Below are 20,939 nucleotides of genomic sequence, written 5' to 3'. Positions count from 1 at the left end.
CATGGAGGTCAAGGTAGTGAACACACACAGAACATAACACTGTAGACGGGAAACACAGTGCAGCAGAGATGACCAACGTCAGAGTGTGCACAACTGTGGCTGTGATAATTCTTAACCCAACTTGTGTAAAATATGTCACTGGAGGATATACAGTTTCTTATGTAGTAAGTTGAGCAAAATAGTTCACTGTTTTGTGACCATTAAAGGCTGTCATTGGAGTATGCTGTGAGGTCTGGTCGAAAACACGTATGAGTGGGAGATTGTGGTGATAATGGATCAGACAGTATCACAAAAAGTAACTGTATCATCCCAAACAGCACGTCCTTGAACATCAACCGTGCTATATCCAACAATATTCAACTACTTGAACTGACAATACTTGAATCTGTCTCCCCTAAATTGACCATGCCCGGAAACAGGAATACTCTACTTTTCTAAACTCTAGCTAACACTACATTCACACATGCAAGTAGTCACCCATTATTCCAAATGAAACAGATTACCACTGATAAAACATCCTCCTAAACAAACTGAACAACTCATGAGGTGCTTCTTCCTACTAATGCAATGGTAGGTAATGTACAGTATGCAAAATCCTTTGTCAGACCACAATAATTCCTATGAAATTAAATGCAGAACAATAAAACATTCAAATGCAGCTTAACACTTACAGACTACATTAATAAAGAAACATTGGCAATTTAAAGCAGACGAGAAGAAACCAAAACTGTTTAACTTTTATCACATTAGCAACAGAAATTACTGTTTGCAAAAATGACTGTGCCAAACATGAATGTGTTTGCAAAGTTATTATAGCTATGAAAAGAAATAATGAAATAATTAAATGAATGAAACCAAATTTTAACTGTTGTTCTGAATGTTATTGTACATAAAGATGAACAGTATTAAAATATGACAATTTACAATTACGTAAAATGAACAGCCAAAAAAAAAATATTACTGTTTTTATTACATCATTGTACAGAGCAATGTAGTACATGGAGCCTCTTACCCAACGTTCTTTCAAAGCAGTTTCCACTAAGCTGATGGTACCAGTGTATCAGCAATGTCCACATCATTATTCCATGATCCTTGAGTGTGTAACCTAGTAATTTGTGTCATCTTTCTGACTCCTTGACTATGAGTGCACAATCATTGCACAGTGCTTTTCACAGGATATCATCAACATTACAAATGTAAATCAAGTCAATTGCACTGTAAATAATTAGTCCTTGGTTTAAACAGAACAATAAGTGCCATGTGCAATTGTCTATGCAATTGCTTCGATTACACAGTGATCAGCACACTGTACATTCACAGATAAAGTTCTTCATTTCGATATACAACATGAAGATATGTTACCATATGTGCTGTTTTATCCCACATTCCGTGCTGTGCACTGAACAGTTTGTACTGTCTACAACTGAGAAAAGTACATTTACGGCATGCGCTAGCTTAATGTTCTGCATGTCAAAGTTTTATGCTTAATAAGTCAAAATGCAGCTCTGGCAAAAGAGCAACCCAACATGTTAAGCCACTAGTTCTTTAATTGTGGTACACACTGAGATCATAAATGTAGCACTGTCCAAATATTGATATTTTTCAGCAGCCATGAACACAATGTGTAGCAGTAGATGCACAGCATGACAATCATTTCCATTCTCTTCTTCTCACTGAGTGATGTGACAAAGAGCACCCTGAGCACTGCCTGAGATACACAAAGAAGGGGTGCTTGCAGCCAGTACTCAACACCATCAATTTGCAAAGCTATGAACTGGACAAATATCTGGTGACACTCCAAAAACCCCTTGTGGGACACTGTTGTCATCACATGAAAAACTCGACAGGTTTTTTGAGAATACTTGGGGACATGTGATTACAAAGAGATGACCTTCTATTGAGCTTTGACATTACTTCACTCCTCATGGAAGTACCTCTGCAAGACTCCTTGGCTCTGCTGAATCAACACTTCAAGCCTCAGATAGTGAAACTCTTCGAACATGAACACCTGCATTAAGGGCACCGGAGAGTTTTAAGAACAGACTGATGAAATGGCCATGGGATCCCCTCTTGCTTGAGAGATTGCAAATCTATGTATATGGAACACTTTGAGGAGATGGCACTCCAAACTGCTCCCCAATAACCAAAGCACATCCACCACTATGTTGATCACACTTTTGTGGTTTGGGAGCATGGCAGGCAGGCCCTGGGTGATTTTCTGGACAATCTTAAGAACATCCAAGAAAATATTGTCTTCACTATGGAAGTAGAGGAGAATGTCTGTCTTCCATTTCACTACGAAGACAGATGGTACACTAGGCCCTTCAGTATACAGAAAGAAGACTCACACAGACCTGTACCTGTAGGCAACAAGCTCTCAACATCTAGCGCAGTGGCAATCAGTACCATCCACCTTGGTACACAGAGCACACATCATCTGTGACAAAGAAAGCTTCTCAGATGAACTGCAGCACCTGAAGGAGGTATTTTGAGAAATGGATACAGCAAAATTGCAGATTAGGATGGCGTTCAAGATGAGACTCACATGAAGAATTGAGCAGAGGGAGATGAAGACAAGAAACTTGCTTTTCTTTCATATTTGAGATTGCTGTTAGCCAAAATTGGGAGGCTCTTGGAAAAATCAGACACAAAAACCATCTTCTGACAACTGCCGAAGATGAAGGAGGGGATTGTCTCTGCAAATGACCCACTTAAAGTCAACATGGCATGAATTTACAGCACAACCTATGAATGTGGTCAACAGTACATTGGACAAATGCAGCAACATATTTCTAAATACTGCAAGGATCATATCAGCCATGTGTGGCTGGGACAGAAAGGGATATTGGTGACAACACAACACAGCATCAAGGAAAACCACACATCTGACTTCAAGAACACCAAGATACTCTGCCGAGCTACTGGCTATTGGGACAGCATCATAAAAAGAGTCCTTCAAAATTCAGATTCACAAGAATCTTGTAAACAGAGGCAAAGGATACCAACTGAGTATGGCATTTATACAACAATATAGGAAATTTGTTGAGAGAATGCCCATCACTGTCCTCCTCACAAGACAGGGCCGGAATGCTCTGACAGAGATGCGAATGGTGCACCTCCTGCTCCCACCAATGTGACAGCACCCCCATTCTACCCACTGGCCACTCTGTCCCTATCCCAGAGACAGGTGGAGGAAGGCAAACCCCAGATACAAGTAGGACAGCACTCACAAGGTCTCGACACTTCACCAGATGATGGTAAGTGTGTCACTCATCAAAACTTCATGTTTTTATAACACTGCCACCAGCCTGGAAACTTTAGAGCTTTCCATCAACTATATACACTGGGAAAGTCTACATTCACAACATCAAAATAATTTAAAATAGCAATCACATTCAAAACAACTGTATTATCTATACAGAAACATAATTATACCATGAACTAAATTTACAGCACTAATTCTGAGAAAAATCTTCTCAGTGTATGCTGAAAATAAAGCAGGAAAAAAGTCAAAAAAAAATATAGTAAAAAGGAAAAATATGTGTATCAGCCTGTAGTGTTATCTTCATGAGTTTGTGCAGTGTAGTGGTGGTGTGATCTGTTGTAAGCATAGAAGACAAAGCACAGGGTTTGTCCCATTGTGGGCACAAAGAGGTTAGGAAGCTCAGTAGTGTCACGCAAAGAGACGAGCATTATTGTAACATTTTAACAATGACTTTTAGATTGTAGCCCACTTGAGCTTCACAGTCTGAAGGAGAATTGTAGTGTGAGAGCACTGGATGTGATGAGCTGAATGTCAGTTGTCTCAGCATTCATAAGGTGCAACATTCGACAATGAAAAGTCGCCAAAATAATGAGCAGAAAGATGAAGCAAGTCTGGTGTCACCAATGTAAATTCCATCCCTCAGTCATGTGAAGAGGGAGTCAGAAATTAGGAACACTCAATAAAGCATAAAACACTTTATTCGCTTGAGCTAATAGGAGACTGAAAAAGAATGCCAAAGCCTGCAACCAGAAGTGGAGCAAAGAACATAGGTCAAAGAGAATGGAAGTGAAACAGCAAAGTTAATGTTTGTGGTCAGCAGTCCCCAAAGGGTTGTTTGATAGTTATTTTTTAAGAAATGCACAAATAAATGTCTGTTTACATCATCAGTGATACTTATTAAGTATCTATTGCCTCATAAATTTAAATATCAGTATGTCCCATGAGATCACTATGAACAAGTTCTAAAGTGGTTGTTTATTAACTTGAACCTTGTGATATGATTTTCAGATAGGGTCTTTGTGACAATTTACTCATCAAACCATCATAAACAGGTTTATTTCACCTTTTCACAATTTAATCCCAGGACAGCTTCCTTTTTTACCATGTTGATGTCAAATGTCTAGTGCTTTTGTGTTGAATTCATTATTTCTCATTACATTTACTAATCTGTCATATGTACTAGACATTGTAGAGTATTTATGTAACATAAATTATCTTACTGTTGAGTTCTAATGAGCAGTCATCCAGATTCACTATGGATCTTGCAACCTTCTCTATCAAAATAACCTTTCTAATGTTTTCAGTAAGTTGCATGGTTGATCTGAAGCACAAGTAGTGTATTTTTAGGTACAAATTCTTTAGCCAAACCTTTATTGTTCATAATATTTGCTCTTTCTGTAACTTTGTGTGTGGCTCTCATTTTTGTGGCATCAGTGAAAGCTATGATTCAATCTGAAGCATTTTTATCAACTGCTGACAAGTAATTTTCATTTGGAACCACAGAATCAACTATCCAGTTACCACTATTCAGTGCAAGTGTGCCACAGGGAGTGCTGATACTAACAGCACCTTATTTCTTTTACTCTTTTTTAAATTTTCCATTTTCTGGACAATTTCTGTATATGTGACAGTAACAAATAAAAATACCTTTTCATGTTGCTTTTTTGGTTATTCCCATCCTTTATCATGCTGTTAACTAAGTGGCAGTTTTCAGCACATATGATTACAAGTATTAGCTTTCAAGGACATTGCAAAATATTTACTTCATTATATTCATGAATCTGAGCATCTTCAATTTTATCACTAATACTTGCTAGATCTGCTACAGTTTTGTTTATCATTCGTAGATAATTTTCCATAGATTCAAAACTCTTCTTCTCTAGTGAACATAATTTCCATCTCAGATGCACAGTGTGAAATTTGCTATCTTTGGGGCACATAATTTTTGAAGTTCGTGCCATACTGTTTTCATATTTGTCAAATTTCATATATAAGTTTGTTGCTTGTTGCATATGGAAAGAACAATTTGTGCTAGCACTTTATCTTCATGTGCAATATATGGCTGTGCTGACCCAGCAGCGATTATATTGGTTACTATGAGAAAACACTTTGATCAGTGGTATGTCTCTGCCACAGGACTGTTGTTGCAGCTTCTCTACCATGCATGCACACACATATGCACTGCTGCCAAGAGATGAAGTGTACTTACTTGGCACTTGCAATCTCAATCATTTTATTGTGGCTATTCTCACATGGGTTCTTTCCACATTAGTGATCCTGTGATGAATGTCAGCAACTACTATCAATTATCCTACGCTCATTGTCTCATTTTATATATGACAACAATGGAAGCATCTCAACTGTGCTGGAGAAGAATGAATTTGAGACAGAGACTTATGTAGTGTTGAGTTTAGTATTTTGCATCAACAGTAACAATATTCACTTTTTGTTAAATGTAGAAGTTATATTTTCTTGTGTAGTGCTGGTAGTGTTAAAATGCCCCTCACAAATCCAAACAATGTCCACCGACCACCGATCTTCCTGATGACTTTGGTGATAATTATAATGCATTCGTATACCAACAAGACAATGTTCAACAAACCATCACAGTTAGACATAATGGGTCATTGCTGAATTATGTCACACCTACCATGTCTACCATGTCACATGCAGACCCACTGAACTTGCTCACATCACCATGCAGAACCCAACCATTCAGGTCATGCATACTTTTGTGGGATTTCCTTCTACAATGTGGCTTTCCAATGAGAGCTTGTCCATTTTGCTCTCCAGTCACCTTTGGTGTCACATGCATACCAGGATTTTGACAACAGTTCTGTTACCCTCTAGTCACAATCCGAGCTGCTACCTTTCTGCCTCAAACAACTGGTGATGTGGTTTGCTATTATCAAGTGTATTTTCTAAAATCATGATATTTCTGATGACAGCTGTAATTTGTAACATTAGTGAGCTACATAGGTGAAAACGCTGATGTAATAGTGACATTTTTTTATCTACCCCAGCTACCGAAAAACATGACACAATGAGGACAATACTCCTCAATCACCCTGCCAGGCCACTGGAACAGCAACTGCACAACATTACTTGAATATTTAAGCATCAACATGCCTTCTCAATTTCGGAGATGTCAGATACCTTTGGACATTAATTGATACCACAAGTATGCCAGACCACATCTCATGGACACCTCCTCAATTACAACTAGCAATGTCCTTGCATGAGAATGGATTATTAGGAACAAAACTAATTTTAGCAAACAGATTTCTTGCTGTTCTACAATATCAAAAACATATTACTTTATTGGATAACTGTCACCATCTCTGCCTCAGTCACGGAGCATGCCACAAGTGCCAGGAGGTAACCAAGCGGGACCAAGCATGCAGGGGTGCCATTAAGGATGACATCACTCACACCTCCTGAGTCTGTCAACACCATGTCGGAAGTGAGTGCCATGCTATATAAGCTACCATCACCAGAAAAAAATATGGTCTGCCTTCCAACTCCTTGCAACAAGTGATTTACATATTGCAGTATATGGAAGCATTTGTCAAATCTTGGCGCTGGGTTTAAGAGGAATGTTTCCATGGCAGTTTTTCATCGCCAACTTCAAGGAATCCATACAGGGGGCTGATTTCTTAAGACATTTTCATTGTTCCCATGACTTGGCATGGGAAATTCTACATTACAGCAGTGGAAATCCTGTGACCACAACCATCGGCACTCCACCGTCATTCACACAGTCATATACCATGAATGTCAGTTCAGTTCACAAAACATCTGTTCCAGCAACACATGCAAAAATGGCCAACAGTTACTTCAACACTGTCTATTATCAGCACTGAAATTGTAGTAACTCATCCAATGCCACCTCAGCATCAGACAAGAGGAATTTTGCCCAAGTGAAGAGAAGCTATATGTGAGAAAGCTCATGAAACTACAGCGAGCTCACTGCTGCCTGTTTGTATTCCGAACAATCGGATTGACAGCAGCCTCATCATTCTGACACAATCACAACACACAAGTCAGTGGACATGGGACATCCAGCAACAGGCATAGACACACCATTGGAGCTGTTTGCAATAGCTATAGCAGCACCAACACACATCCACCAGGTGTATCCTTCTTCCTGCATCAGTGCACCTACTGTGTGCATTTCCCTGGCTCTTCTAGATTCACATGTGCAGATCAGACAAAGTTCTGTCTCCAATGGAATTATTCCTAAAATTAACACAGTGCTGAACCCTCCATGTGTAAATGAGGCATGTAGATTAGCACTAGATAAGCATTTTAGTGGCCAAGTTGCTTACAGATAAGTTATTACAAGATAGCATCATCAGAAAGTCCAAAAGCCCCTGGACATTGCCAATATGTCTCCTACCAAAGAAGATGGAACATATAGAGTATGCAGCAACTATCGGGTTCTTAACACCCACGCAACACCGGGTGGTTACCCATTTCAGAAAATTCAGAACTTTACTCACAATTTAGCAGGTGTCCCTGTGTTCTGTGGACTGTACTGTAAACAGACTGATTTTCAGATCCCCTTGAACTAAGAGGATCTATGAAAGGCACCTGTTATCACCCCTTTTGGACGTTATGAATTCATTTTGAATGTGCCCTTTTTATCTTTACACCCATTACTCAAATTTCAATAAAGTCTTTTCCACTTTATATTTTGTCTGTGAGTTTTTCTGTTTTTCTTGAGATAAGACTACCTGTGTTGATCAAGCACTTTCCTTCCTATTCTCCCATTTTAACTTTATTGTATGGACATTCTAATTCTTGATTCTTCTCCTTTTTTCTGACTCTTCACACAACAAATCATTTTCAGTTTCTTTAAAGCCCAGTTCTTCTTTTTCCTTGATATTTCTTTCTTTATTTTTAGTGAATAGACAGATAAACTAATCTCTTCATTGTCACCATTCCCTTCTATCACATATTGGACACTAAACAAACTGCCAGTTGTTCCATATTTTTCAATTAAGTTACTGCTCATCTTCTCCCACAAGTCTGGATATAAAGTTCCACTAATTTTCACCATTCTTTCCCAGAATTCTTACTCTTACACATCAGCATTATTTCCATATTGATTCCTCAGGAAGGGGAAGGGTAAATTGGCTGGGGAAATAGCAGGAAAGTTAAAGGGGGGAGGCACTGTCATGAGTGGTAAAATACCAGTGGTTATAGGATTCAGAAAAGACCCTTTTTTAGGGTAGGGAGGACAGAAAGAAAGCAAATTTTAAGAGAGATTAGAACTGAGGCAAACCTTCAGTTTGAGAAAGAAATCAAAAAACATAATTACAGCTTATTACATCAGCATAAACAGCCATTGATTAAGAATTTTCAACTGTCAGCAGATATTTTAACTCCACCCAATTTTAACTCAGTCAATGTGAAATGTCAGCTATTTTTATTGCATCAAAATATTCGAGGACTGAGAAATAAAATTAATGAATTAACTATCTGCATAGATGAATTAGAGTCTTCAAACCCAGCTGACATAATCTGCCTCTCTGAACATCATGTGACCACTGGTATAGAACTTTTAAGTGTTACAGGGTTTAGGTTAGCATCTCACTTTTGTAGATCAGAAATGGAGAAAGGAGGAGTTGCCACATTCATCAGGAACTGTCATAAATTTGAGAACATAGACATTCATAAATTTTGCCTAGAACAGCATACGGAAGCATGTGCAACAGAATTAGATTTTCACAAAAAATCTTTCATAATATTAAGTGTATATCGAGCACCTGCAGGTAACTTTAATCTGTTTGTAAACCACCTTGAAGCTATACTGGCCCATTTAACAACCAAAAACAAAGAAATAGTGGTTGCTGGTGATTTCAATGTAGATTTCCTTAAAGACTCTCCCAATAAGAACTTATTTGAGTTAGTAACACTATCATTCAACTTAATTCCCACAGTAAAGTTCCCCACTAGGATAGCCACTTGCTCACAAACAGTCCAATGAACAAAATTATATTACAAAACCAATAGTCAATGGCCTCTCAGACCATGACATGCAGTTCCTTCTGTTAAATGTTAATACTGAACAGGATATAAAATCTGTTAAATCTGAGCTCAAGAGGGTAATCAGTAAGCCAAAAATTGATTATTTTAGGACTCTTCTCAGAGACATTCACTGGACTGATGTTTACAGTGCTCATGGAATGAATGAAAAATATAACATTTTTGCTAATAAAGTGCTTACCTTTTTCGAACACTGCTTTCCCCCAAAACTTACCAAGGTTAGAGCAATGTCTACAAAGAAGCCATGGATTACTCGAGGAATAGGGGTATCTTGTAAAACAAAAAGAAAACTGTATCTGTCAATCCGAAACATTTCCAATGTTGATGCTATAGCATATTATAAGAAATACTGCAAAATATTAAAGACTGTAATACGGATGTCAAAGCAAATATATTACAAGGAAAAGATAGTCATATCAGATAACAAAATAAAGACAATATGGGATATAGTGAAAGAGGAGACCGGTAGAACCAGACATGAAGAGGAACAAATAGCATTAAGAGTAAATGATACATTGGTGACAGATGTGTATAGTGTTGCAGAACTTTTTAACAAACATTTTATAACTGTTACTGAAAAGATGGGGTTGTCAGGTTCGGTAGATGCTGCTATGGATTACCTTAGACCAGACATTTCAAGTAACTTCCATAATATGAATTTGACCCTCACTACCCCAACAGAAATAATGTCCATCATAAAATCTTTAAAATCAAAAACATCTAGTGGGTATGATGAAATATCAACAAAGTTAATTAAAGAATGTCATTCTGAGCTAAGTAACATATTAAGTTATCTGTGTAACCAGTCATTTATCAGTGGAATATTTCCTGAATGGCTGAAATATGCTGAAGTTAAGCCACTGTTTAAGAAGGGAGATAAAGAAATAGCATCAAATTTCCGTCCAATTTCACTGTTGCCAGCATTCTCAAAAATTTTCGAAAAAGCCATGTACAGTCGTCTTTATAACCATCTTATCTCAAATAACATACTGTCAAAGTCACAGTTTGGATTTCTAAAAGGTTCTGATATTGAGAAGGCTATCTACACTTACAGTGAAAATGTGCTTAATTCATTAGACAAAAAATTGCAGGCAACTGGTATATTTTGTGATCTGTCAAAGGCATTTGACTGTGTAAATCACAATATCCTTTTAAGTAAACTAGAATATTATAGTGTAACAGGAAATGCTGCAAAATGGTTCAAATCTTATATCTCTGGCAGGAAACAAAGGGTGTTATTAGGAAAGAGACATGTATCAAGCTATCAGTCTGAACCCAAGATGGCCGCGAGTGTAGAAGTGTGTGAATCTAACTTGAGAAATAGTTATAGTTATGCTGTTAAAAAGGGTGTTTGTAAGAATTGTAACACTGCAATAACAACGCTAAAAGAACGAATTGCTAGCTTACAATTCATAGTCAGTTCCTTGAGAAGCGATATTGACTCTCTCAAGAAAGAAAATCGGGATCTGCGATCGAAGCCAACACTTAGTGAAGTGATGCAAGACAAAAGAAATATATCGTCCGAGTGGGTAAAAGTGCCGTACAAAAATAGTGTTCCAACTACAAAAAGAACAACAAAATCTGCTAAAAATGTCACATTTTCGGAGAAAAACAAATATCATGTTTTGCAAACAAGTGACTGTGATAACGACTCTCCAAATGATTGTGAACTTGAAAAAGACAGTGAACTGAAAATGAATAGCGTTTTTTCAAATAATGTCAACAACAAACACAGATCATCAGGGAAAAAGAGTAGTGTACTATTACTAACAGACAGTCATGGCAGGAATCTATCCAGCATGCTCCGTGAGAAAAATCGCGACATAGCAGTGACTAGTGTAGTGAAACCGGGAGCGGGTTGTAAAAATGTTTTAGACATTAACTCTCAGACGAAATTAATGCAAGAAAATGACTTTATCGTCTGTATAATGGGTTCAAACGATGTGGCAAAAAATGAAGCAGAGGTTTGCGTGAAAACGCTACAGAAATTTTTACAAGCCAATAAATGCAGAAACACAGTAGTTGCCACACTTCCTCATAGGCATGATCTGATTTATAATTCGTGTGTAAACAAAGAAATTCGGAAAACAAACATTAAAATAAGGAAACTGTGTTCTCAATACACAAAGTGCGATGTACTGGATATAAGCAAGCTACATGGAAATCTGCACACGAAGCATGGAATGCATTTGAACTATGATGGGAAAAGATTTGTTTGTGATCGTGTTAGTGAAATAATCAAAGAAAGACTTGTAAGGGATAGAACAATTTATCAGCTTCCTGAACATCCTTCCAACAGCGAGGAAAACAAAATAAACAAGAAAGAAGAACGAAAATACAACGCTGCTGACGTTCCTAATTTAAACTAGAGGTATGTGATGCTGTAAATATGATTCCCAATTACCAAATCGTGAATACGCCCGAACTAAAAATTTATCACCATAATGTGCAGTCCCTGCGTAATAAGATCGATGAAATTAACGTTCTATTAACACATGAACTTAATGATATCTCAGTGTTATGCATTTCAGAGCACTGGCTTAACCCAGAATTAATCCAGAATACGAAAATAAACAAATTTGTCTTGGCTGCTTACTACTGCAGGAATAACAGCAAACAGGGTGGGGTAGCAATTTACACAAAGGATAATGTAGATTTTATTACACTACCTGACTTAACTAGGGCAAATGTCGAAAAGGATTATGAAATTGCAGCTATAAAAATTACTCAGTTCAACCTGGTTATTGCTACAGTTTACCGATCACCGTCCGGGAATTTTGAACTTTTCTTAAACAAAATGGAGTCATTGCTAAATAAAGTAAATAAAATGGATTGTGAATTGATAATCTGTGGTGACTTCAATATTGACTTCCTTACGAATAGTGGAAATAGGGAGACCATTTTGAACCTTGCAACGTCCTACAATTTAAAGGCTGAAGTAAAAGCAGCTACCCGAGTATCAGAAACTTGTCAAACAGCTCTTGATCAGTTTCTAGTAAAGAAGAGTTTACACAACACCTCACTAAAAATTTTCAATGCAGGTTTTAGTGATCATCTTGCTCAAATATTAAGCATAAAAGTACAAGGCAGTATTATTAACAACATGTCTTTTAGAACAGCATATCGAAGTTATAATCAGCATAATGTGAACTACTTCAACAACTTATTACAGAAAGAAAAATGGCTAGGAGTGTACAAAATGAACGATATAAATGAAAAATTCGACACTTTCATTGATACATTAACCCATTTCTTTGAACTTGCATTCCCACTGAAAACATTAACCATACAGGGAAACTCTAGAACAAACAGCTGGATCACAAAGGGAATAAGGGTTTCATGCCAGAAGAAAAGACTACTTCATGAAATATGTAACTCAAAAAATTCCGCACCTGTAGTACGCGCATACTATAAAAAATACTCCAAAATATTAAGAAAAGTAATAAAAGCAGCAAAAATAATGCATAATGATGAAATCATTTATAATTCAGCTAATAAATCAAAGGCTATGTGGAGTGTTATAAAAAAAGAATGTGGAGAATACAGACAACCTTGGAAAAATATAACACTATCACATAAAAATAAAAAAGTAACAAACCCCTTAGAAGTAGCTAACACATTTAACAACTTTTTCACAGGTGTTGCTGAAAATATGTTACAATCAAACTTTAAGAGCATCCAGGCAAATGAATATAAAATAAGTACATGTAGAGGATCAATGTACATCAGTTCTGTTTCACAAGATGAAGTAGCTAAAGCAATAAAAGGACTAAAAAATTCCAAATCGGCAGGTATTGATGGTATACCTGCAACAATGTTAAAGAAGAGCGCATCAAACCTAATTGAAGTACTCACTCATTTATGCGACTGCTCACTTCAGGCAGGCACTTTCCCTGATGTGTTAAAAACATCAAAAGTTATTCCTGTATTCAAAAAAGGGGATAAAGGCAATGTAAATAACTACAGACCCATCACAATTTCCTCCTGCTTCTCTAAAGTACTGGAAAAAGTTATGTATGAGAAACTTATGAAATTTATAAATAAAAACAGCATCCTATGTAATGAACAACATGGATTCAGAAATAAGAGGTCAACGACAACTGCTGTCTATGAGTGCATCAATTCCATCCTAAACCTGTTGGACAAAAAACAGGAAACAATAGGAGTCTTTATTGACTTGTCAAAAGCTTTTGACATGGTGGACCATAAAATTCTGCTATCAAAGCTAGAAAGATATGGCATTCGAGGTCTGTCCAACAAGTGGATCGGTTCCTTCCTGACAAATCGTATGCAGGCAGTGTGCGTCAAGCACACAAATATTGAACTAAAAACTGTATCTAATCACTTATCTGACTATAAACAAATAAAATGTGGTGTACCCCAAGGATCCGTATTGGGACCCCTTCTGTTTCTTCTGTACATAAATGATCTAAGCTTAAATATTGATGCACACAAATCAATCATATTTGCAGATGACACCACGATTCTACTAAAAGGAGACGACGATGAACAGTTACAGCAGACAGTAAACACGGTCACGAAACAACTTAGCAGCTGGGCACAGAGTAATCAGCTTGTAATAAACAGTAAGAAAACCGTTGCTCTAAAATTCCACAATGTTCCTAACAAGGACATGTTTATCCCATCAGTCTCTATCAATGACGAACCAGTTGGTAACAGTACTGAAACCAAATTCTTAGGACTTTGGCTGCAGAGTAACATCAGATGGAATAAGCATATTGAATGTCTCAATGCAGAACTGAGCAAAACATGTTATCTTCTTTGTTCATTAAAATCATGCTGTAGTGAGAAAACAGTATTGAATGCATATCATGCGTACTTTCATTCTCGTCTTAGATATGGGGTCACCTTCTGGGGAAACTCTAAAATAGCTAATAGCACTTTTAAACTACAAAAAAGGGCCATTAGAATCTTGTTTGGGTGCAAGCCTAGAGACTCTTGTAAACCCCTGTTTAAGAAATCTGGTATTCCCCCATTACCGTGTGTATACATTATGGAAACCCTTTTGTTCTTTAAATTAAATGTAATAGGCAAGGACCAGAGGCTACAAAAAAACTGTGATATGCATGAGCACTTTACCAGACAAAACAGGAACTTACATATGACTCAAATCAGCACAGCACTGTGCCAAAAAGGTACTTTTCACATGGGAGTTAAGCTTTATAACAAACTTCCTGAAAACATAAAAGCTATCACTGAGGTCAATACATTTGGAAAATCTCTAAAGTCATATTTACAGCATCACTGCTTTTATTCCATTGAAGAATATTTAAATTTATGAAATGTGTTATATAAATACTTGTGTGTAAAGTGTATTATTGTAAGCTTAAATATGTATGCCTTGAAATTACTTTCAGCCTGTATATTTATAACTTGACTTGTCCAATGTCTTACGCATAAGCTGCTATGTAGACAACAGGACCAATAAAATACAATCTACAATCCAACTGGGAACTAATTACATGTGGGGTCCCACAAGGTTCCATTTTGGGGCCCTTACATTTTCTTGTGTATATCAATGACCTTTCATCAGTAACATTACCAGATGCCAAGTTTGTTTTGTTTGCCGATGATACAAACATTGCAATAAATAGCAAATCAAGTGTAGTCTTAGAAAGATCAGCCAATAAAATATTTGTGGACATTAATCACTGGTTCCTAGCCAATTCTTTGTCACTAAACTTTGAAAAAACACACTACATGCAGTTCAGAACTTGTAAGGGGTGTCCCAAGAGTATATGTCTAACATACGATGACAAGAAGATAGAAGAAGTGGACAGTGTTAAATTCTTGGGGTTACAGCTTGATAATAAATTCAACTGGGAGGAGCACACCACAGAACTGCTGAAGCGTCTTAACAAATCTCTGTTTGCAATGCGAATTTTGTCAGACATAGGGGATATAAAAATGAAAAAGCTAGCATACTATGCTTACTTTCATTCCATAAAGTCATATGGGATTATTTTTTGGGGTAATTCATCAAGCCAAGCTAAAGTTTTCCAGGCACAAAAACGTGCAGTTAGAATTATATGTGGTGTGAACTCAAGAACATCCTGCAGAAGCCTGTTTAGGGAACTAGGGATACTAACTACAGCTTCCCAATATATTTATTCCTTAATGAAATTTGTCATTAAAAATATATCACTTTTTCAAACCAACAGCTCAATTCATGGAATCAATACTAGAAATAAGAATAATCTTCACAAGGATTTAAAGTCACTTAGTCTTGTACAAAAAGGTGTGCATTATTCAGGAACACACATTTTCAATAACTTGCCAGCAGCCATAAAAAGCTTAACAACCAATGAAATTCAGTTTAAGAGAAGCCTAAAGGATTTATTGATGGCCAACTCCTTCTACTCCATTGATGAATTTCTTAGTAAAACCAACTGATTTGTATATAAGTACAACATAACTTCTGCACAATTTCAGTGCAGTAATGTGTTCACTGAAAATTTGTGTGTGTGTGATTGTGTGTGTGTGTGTGTGTGTGTGTGTGTGTGTGTGTGTGTGTGTAAGTATAATCTAACTTCTGCACCATTTCAGTGCAGTAATGTGTTCATTGTAAATAAGTATTACAGTAGTTGTATTACATGTTTATTACCTTATAAATAAATAAAAAACTTTTTTATTTTAAATTCAGTGCATTAGTATTTGTAAAATGACTCTTAGTGTTTATTAGAAAATGACGATCATTCCACTTGGGACCTGTGGAATGGTACATTAGCTTATTTGTTTTAGTTGTAAATATTTGTCATGTATTGTTGTTTTTTCTGACATGTTCCACATCCTGGAGGACCTCCTCACTACGGATCAATTGGAATGAAAGTAAATCTAATATAATCTAATCTAATCCTCAGTACCCTTAAAAAATCTTTCCCTTTTGACTCCCTAGTTCATGTATATTCCTAATTGACTTCATTCATCTCAATTCTCATTTTATAACCCCCCCCCCCCCCATGACTCACGATTCACAAACACCAATAGGCAATAGCTTCCTTTCAGGAACAGCTTCCTTTCAGCTACAATTTCCCTAGCAGTTCTCTCTTCTCTGTTCTCACCCTCCGAATATCATCATCATCATCATCAGTACTTAAATTCCAATCATCATCTTCCTTCATTTCATTGTAAGTACCAATATTGACTTCAACAGCATAAACATCACTTATAATAATACTTTCCTCATCTCCAACTTCTACAATACTATTATTTTCATCTTGTTCCTCCATTTTTGTCTGATAATCAGCATTCTGCACATTGGTATTACTGACTATTACATCACACCCTTCTTCCTTAAATAAACCCCCAGTGCTGAATCCACATGACCTTTCTCTCTCTCTTCATCCTTTACTGCATCATTTTCAGCCCATTTATGGAACTAAGCAACAACTCCAACACCCAGATACAGATTTTCATCATTTTTCTGTTTATTTTTAGTCTTTGCTAAATCTTTCCCTCTCACAAAATCCCAAAATTTACTACTGGAAACCAGCCTCTTCACTTGGTGTACTGTCTCAAAGTATTATTATTGACTGCTCAGGTTATAATTTCTCTTACCACTATGGTAAAATCTTGTCTGGTCTTACATTCATAGGCATCCTATTTTTTTTTATTTTTTATTTATTACTTGTCATTAGCCAACATTTGTTGAAATAGACAGTTTTGACATTACATTGAATCTAAAATTGGGAAACTATGTACATTCAGATTACATTACATGAGGATAAAGAGTTATTCTCTACATTATAATTCCATAACATCATAGTTACTCTCTACTACATTCCACTTCCTTGACATCATAGTTACTCTCACTCTCTACTACATTCTAATTCCTTTACGTCATAGATACACTTATCAGCTAACAATTTGTGCAGCTGCTTCTTGAAGGCATCTCCTTGTAGGTCTTTCAGTGATTGTGGTAACTTGTTATATAATTTTAATCCTGTTTGCTGAAAGCTACTTTGGACCTTAGATAGCCTAGTAAAGTCTACATTAAGATTGTCTTTATATCTGGTATCATGTGAATGAACATCTGTTCTGGACGTTAGGGTATGTATTTGTTTTTTTATGGAAAGAAGACACGCTTTTATATACAGAGAAGGTAATGTTAAGATGTTAAGTTCCTTAAAGTGCTTTCGACATGATTCTTGGCTTTTAATACCTGTAATTGCTCTAATTGCTTTCTTCTGCCACATGAACACTGTCTGAGCACCAGTTGAGTTGCCCCATAATTTTATTCCGTACTGTAAGTGAGATTCAAAGAACGCATAATAAGAAGATAAAAGTTGTTTTCTGCTAACTAATGTTTTTAGTTTCCTTAACAAAAAGACTACTCTAGAAAGTCTGGTACATAACAGTTCCGTGTGGGTGTTCCATGTTAATTTCGGGTCCAGGTGGATTCCTAGAAGTCTTACAGAGTCAGACTCATTTAATTTTTCTTGTAGATTGTGCAAGAAGAAATACATAGTTTCCGTCTTGCTACTGTTAAGTATCAGCTTGTTACTGTGGAGCCATATGGCAGACTTTTCAAGCATTGCTTTTGTTTGTTTCTTCACTTCCTCCAGTTTGTTATCTGAGGTAATCAGGGTTGTGTCGTCAGCATATATTATTGACTTGTGAAGCATGAAAGTAGGCAAGTCATTCATGTATACCAGGAAGAGAAAAGGTCCAAGCACTGAGCCTTGTGGCACACCTCTTACAACTGGTAGGGCATTTGATTGCTGGCTATTTACTATAACTACCTGAGTTCTGTTTGTCAGGTATGATCTGATTAATGCCAGTTCGTTATTTTTTACACCATAGCACTCTAGTTTATTTATCAGTATTTCATGGGATACAGTATCAAATGCTTTACTCAGATCTAGTAGTACAGCACAAGTGATGGAATTGTTCTCGAAGCCATCAAGTATGTCTGTCACAAGAGTTTCTACTGCATTTATTGTAGACAATCCTGGCCTAAAACCAAAGAGCGAGGAGGAAAAAAGATTTTGTTCAGCAAAGTAGTTGCAAAGTTGTGTTTTAATGCAGCATTCTATTATCTTGGATAATATAGGTATGAGGGATATTGGACGGTAACTTTCAGGTTTGTTTTTTTCTCCTTTTTTATAGATTGGGATAACAATAGTAGCCTTCAGGACCTCAGGAAATTTTCCAGCTGTAAAAGTACTATTGATCAGAAAGGTAAGAGGGGCAACAATAATGTCAATTATTTGTTTCAAGATGGTGTTGGAGATGCCATAGAGATCTTCACTGTATGAGCCATGTAGGTTTGTGACGACTTTGTATACAGTTTGGCAGGACACCTGTTTCCATTTAAAGGATAAGTTATTTAGGTCAGGAATGTTGTGGGTAAAACTTTCTGAAGTTGCATCATCTGGCGCAGGGGTAGCAGTAGCTTCCAACTTAGTACTGTTAACAAAAAATTCATTTAATTTTCCTGGCACTATTGGAATTTCTTGTCTGTTTTTATGCTTCCCTGCTATTTTGTTTATTACCTGCCAGGCTGCTTTGCATTTGTTGCTGGAGTTTTCAATGAAAGCATCATTGGCTCTCTGCTTTGCCATCTGTATTTCAGTTCTATAATTCTTCCTGGCTTCTTTATACCTCTGCTTCGATTCTAGGTTACCAGTTTTAGCCATTTTATGTAGGGCAATAAGTGTGTTTCTCAGGTCATGCAGTTCAGGAGTGAACCAGTTGTGCTTCTTTTTTCTATTTGGTGCACCATCTGTTTTCATCTTTTTGATTATTTGTGGGCAACAGTTTTGAACTAAGCTTGTTAGTATGTTCATGAATAAGTTAAAAGCATTACCGTTGCTATTACAATTATATACTCTGTCCCACTCAACTTCTGATAATTTTTGCCTTAACTTTGTAATGTTGTCAGGATATAATAGTCTGATCCTCTTAATGTGTTCAGGTTGCTGAGTAGGATAGTTTTCACAGTTGATCATTAGCCATAGGCTGTCATGGTCAGATAAAACTGGATTTATCACTCCGTACTGACACTCGTCTTTTGTCAAATTGGAGATTATGTTATCTAGGCAGGCATCTAATCTGGTTGGCTTGTTATTCATACAGTACAAGTTGTTAGACCTTAACATGTTTTGAAAGTGTGTGACAGTTGGTGTTTTTAGTCGAATGTCTATATTAATGTCACCAATGTATGCTATCTTGTGGTGTCTGTATTTTACCAGCAGGTCCTTATTTAAAGTCTCCATTTGGTCAATAAACTGATGAATATCAGAGCTAGGAGTGCGATAAATAGAGATGATCACTAATTTAAGTTTGGGAAGCAATAATGCAGCAATTTCAAAAAGTTGCTCTTTGCAAAAATGGTCGACTTTTTGTGCTACATATTCAATGTTAGAGTTTCTCTTTATAAAAATAGCGACTCCTCCATGACTACTTTTGGTTCTACAATATGAGCTTACTAATTCAAATCCTTCTGGGGTATACAGGGCAATTTCAGCTGGTGACAGCCAGTGTTCATTTACACAGAAAACATGACATGGGTTTGAACTTAGGAACATATCAATTTCATCTATTTTGTTTTTGATTGATTGTACATTTAGGTGCATAATTAAAGTTCTGTTTTTGAGAAGGATAGGCAAAGAATTAGACGCATCTATATTTACAGTTTTTGTGGCACTGGCTGGGGGATGATAGTCCATAAAAAATCTTCACTGCAGCTACTCACACTCTTACTGCTGGTAGATAAGCAAATGGCAGCTCTATCGTTCCTTGTGGCTGTAGATGTGGCTTTATCCACAGTTCTAGCTGGTGCACTGCTGTTGTCCTCTGTTGAAGGGGCTGCTGTTGTTGGTCTCACACATGGTTCATACCACCCTAGTTCTCTGACTGTCTTTTGGGACTTACTTTTATTTAGTTCACTTATCAGTTTTCCTAATGTGCACTTTCCTTTACGATTCAAGTGAAGTCCATGTCTGGTGAAGCATGTTCTGTCAAGTGAGCTGACATCCATTAGTTCCACATTACTGAACCTCTTACACGTGCTCTTAAGTTTATTATTTATTCTACGAATTTCTTTGTTTATGGGTGAGTATTCAGGCAGGTCGTATCTGTGGCTGAAGTTCACGAGTATGATATTTGTGTTTGTTAGGAGTAATAGAAGTCTCACAAGCTGTTTAAACATGTACATAGCTCTGTTTTTGTATATGTCATTAGCTCCAGCACAGATAATTACACTGTCTTGTCCAGTATAGTTATTTTTCACGATGTTTTTCGTCGCTTCCTTGAAATCGGCGCCTGGCTTGATCATACCTGTTACTGCCAATGACTTACTGATGCTTTTAAGTTCTTGAGAGAGTCCCTTGGCGTGGCTGTCCCCATATACATCGATTTTTGATTCGCACTTTTTCACAGTACGTACTTCATTTTTGTTTACACTTTTTAAGGGTCTTTTTGGGTCATTTTTCGTAGATAGATTTATACTAACCGTATTGTTTGTACTTATTATCGGTCTTTTTGGTTGATTTTTCGTCACGAGAACTGTAGTAACGGTACCGTGAGTTTGTTGTGTGTTCACATCTAGGGGTGGGAAAGCATTTTTGTCATTGTTCATTGCACTGCGTTTTTCCTGACA

General features: G+C 36.9%; 1 protein-coding gene across 1 annotated transcript; it reads right to left on the bottom strand.

Annotated features, from left to right (window-relative positions):
* Positions 1–200: 200 nt before the first annotated feature.
* On the bottom strand, positions 201–19,914 carry LOC126188330 (uncharacterized). The gene is made up of 3 exons (XM_049929924.1): positions 18,832–19,914; positions 16,399–16,587; positions 201–323 (listed from the first exon to the last, which is right to left on the bottom strand). The coding sequence occupies exons 1-3, from the start codon at positions 19,912–19,914 to the stop codon at positions 201–203; spliced, it is 1,395 nt and encodes a 464-aa protein (XP_049785881.1).
* Between the last annotated feature and the right edge of the window lie 1,025 nt (positions 19,915–20,939).

The sequence above is a fragment of the Schistocerca cancellata genome, chromosome 5 (genome assembly GCF_023864275.1).
Source record: "Schistocerca cancellata isolate TAMUIC-IGC-003103 chromosome 5, iqSchCanc2.1, whole genome shotgun sequence".
Taxonomy (NCBI): Eukaryota; Metazoa; Arthropoda; class Insecta; order Orthoptera; family Acrididae; genus Schistocerca; species Schistocerca cancellata.
This window is presented reverse-complemented; position numbering and strand designations above follow the sequence as displayed.

Excerpts from the sequence above, each read along its gene's own strand:
- LOC126188330 (XM_049929924.1), bottom strand. The coding sequence starts at position 19,914 with ATGCACCTAAATGTACAATCAATCAAAAACAAAATAGATGAAATTGAT. Across the intron at positions 16,588-18,831 it reads AATGCAAAGCAGCCTGGCAG|AATGCTGATTATCAGACAAA; the intron begins GTAATAAACAAA and ends ACCAATGTGCAG. Across the intron at positions 324-16,398 it reads ATGATGATGATATTCGGAGG|GACGTGCTGTTTGGGATGAT; the intron begins GTGAGAACAGAG and ends TTGATGTTCAAG.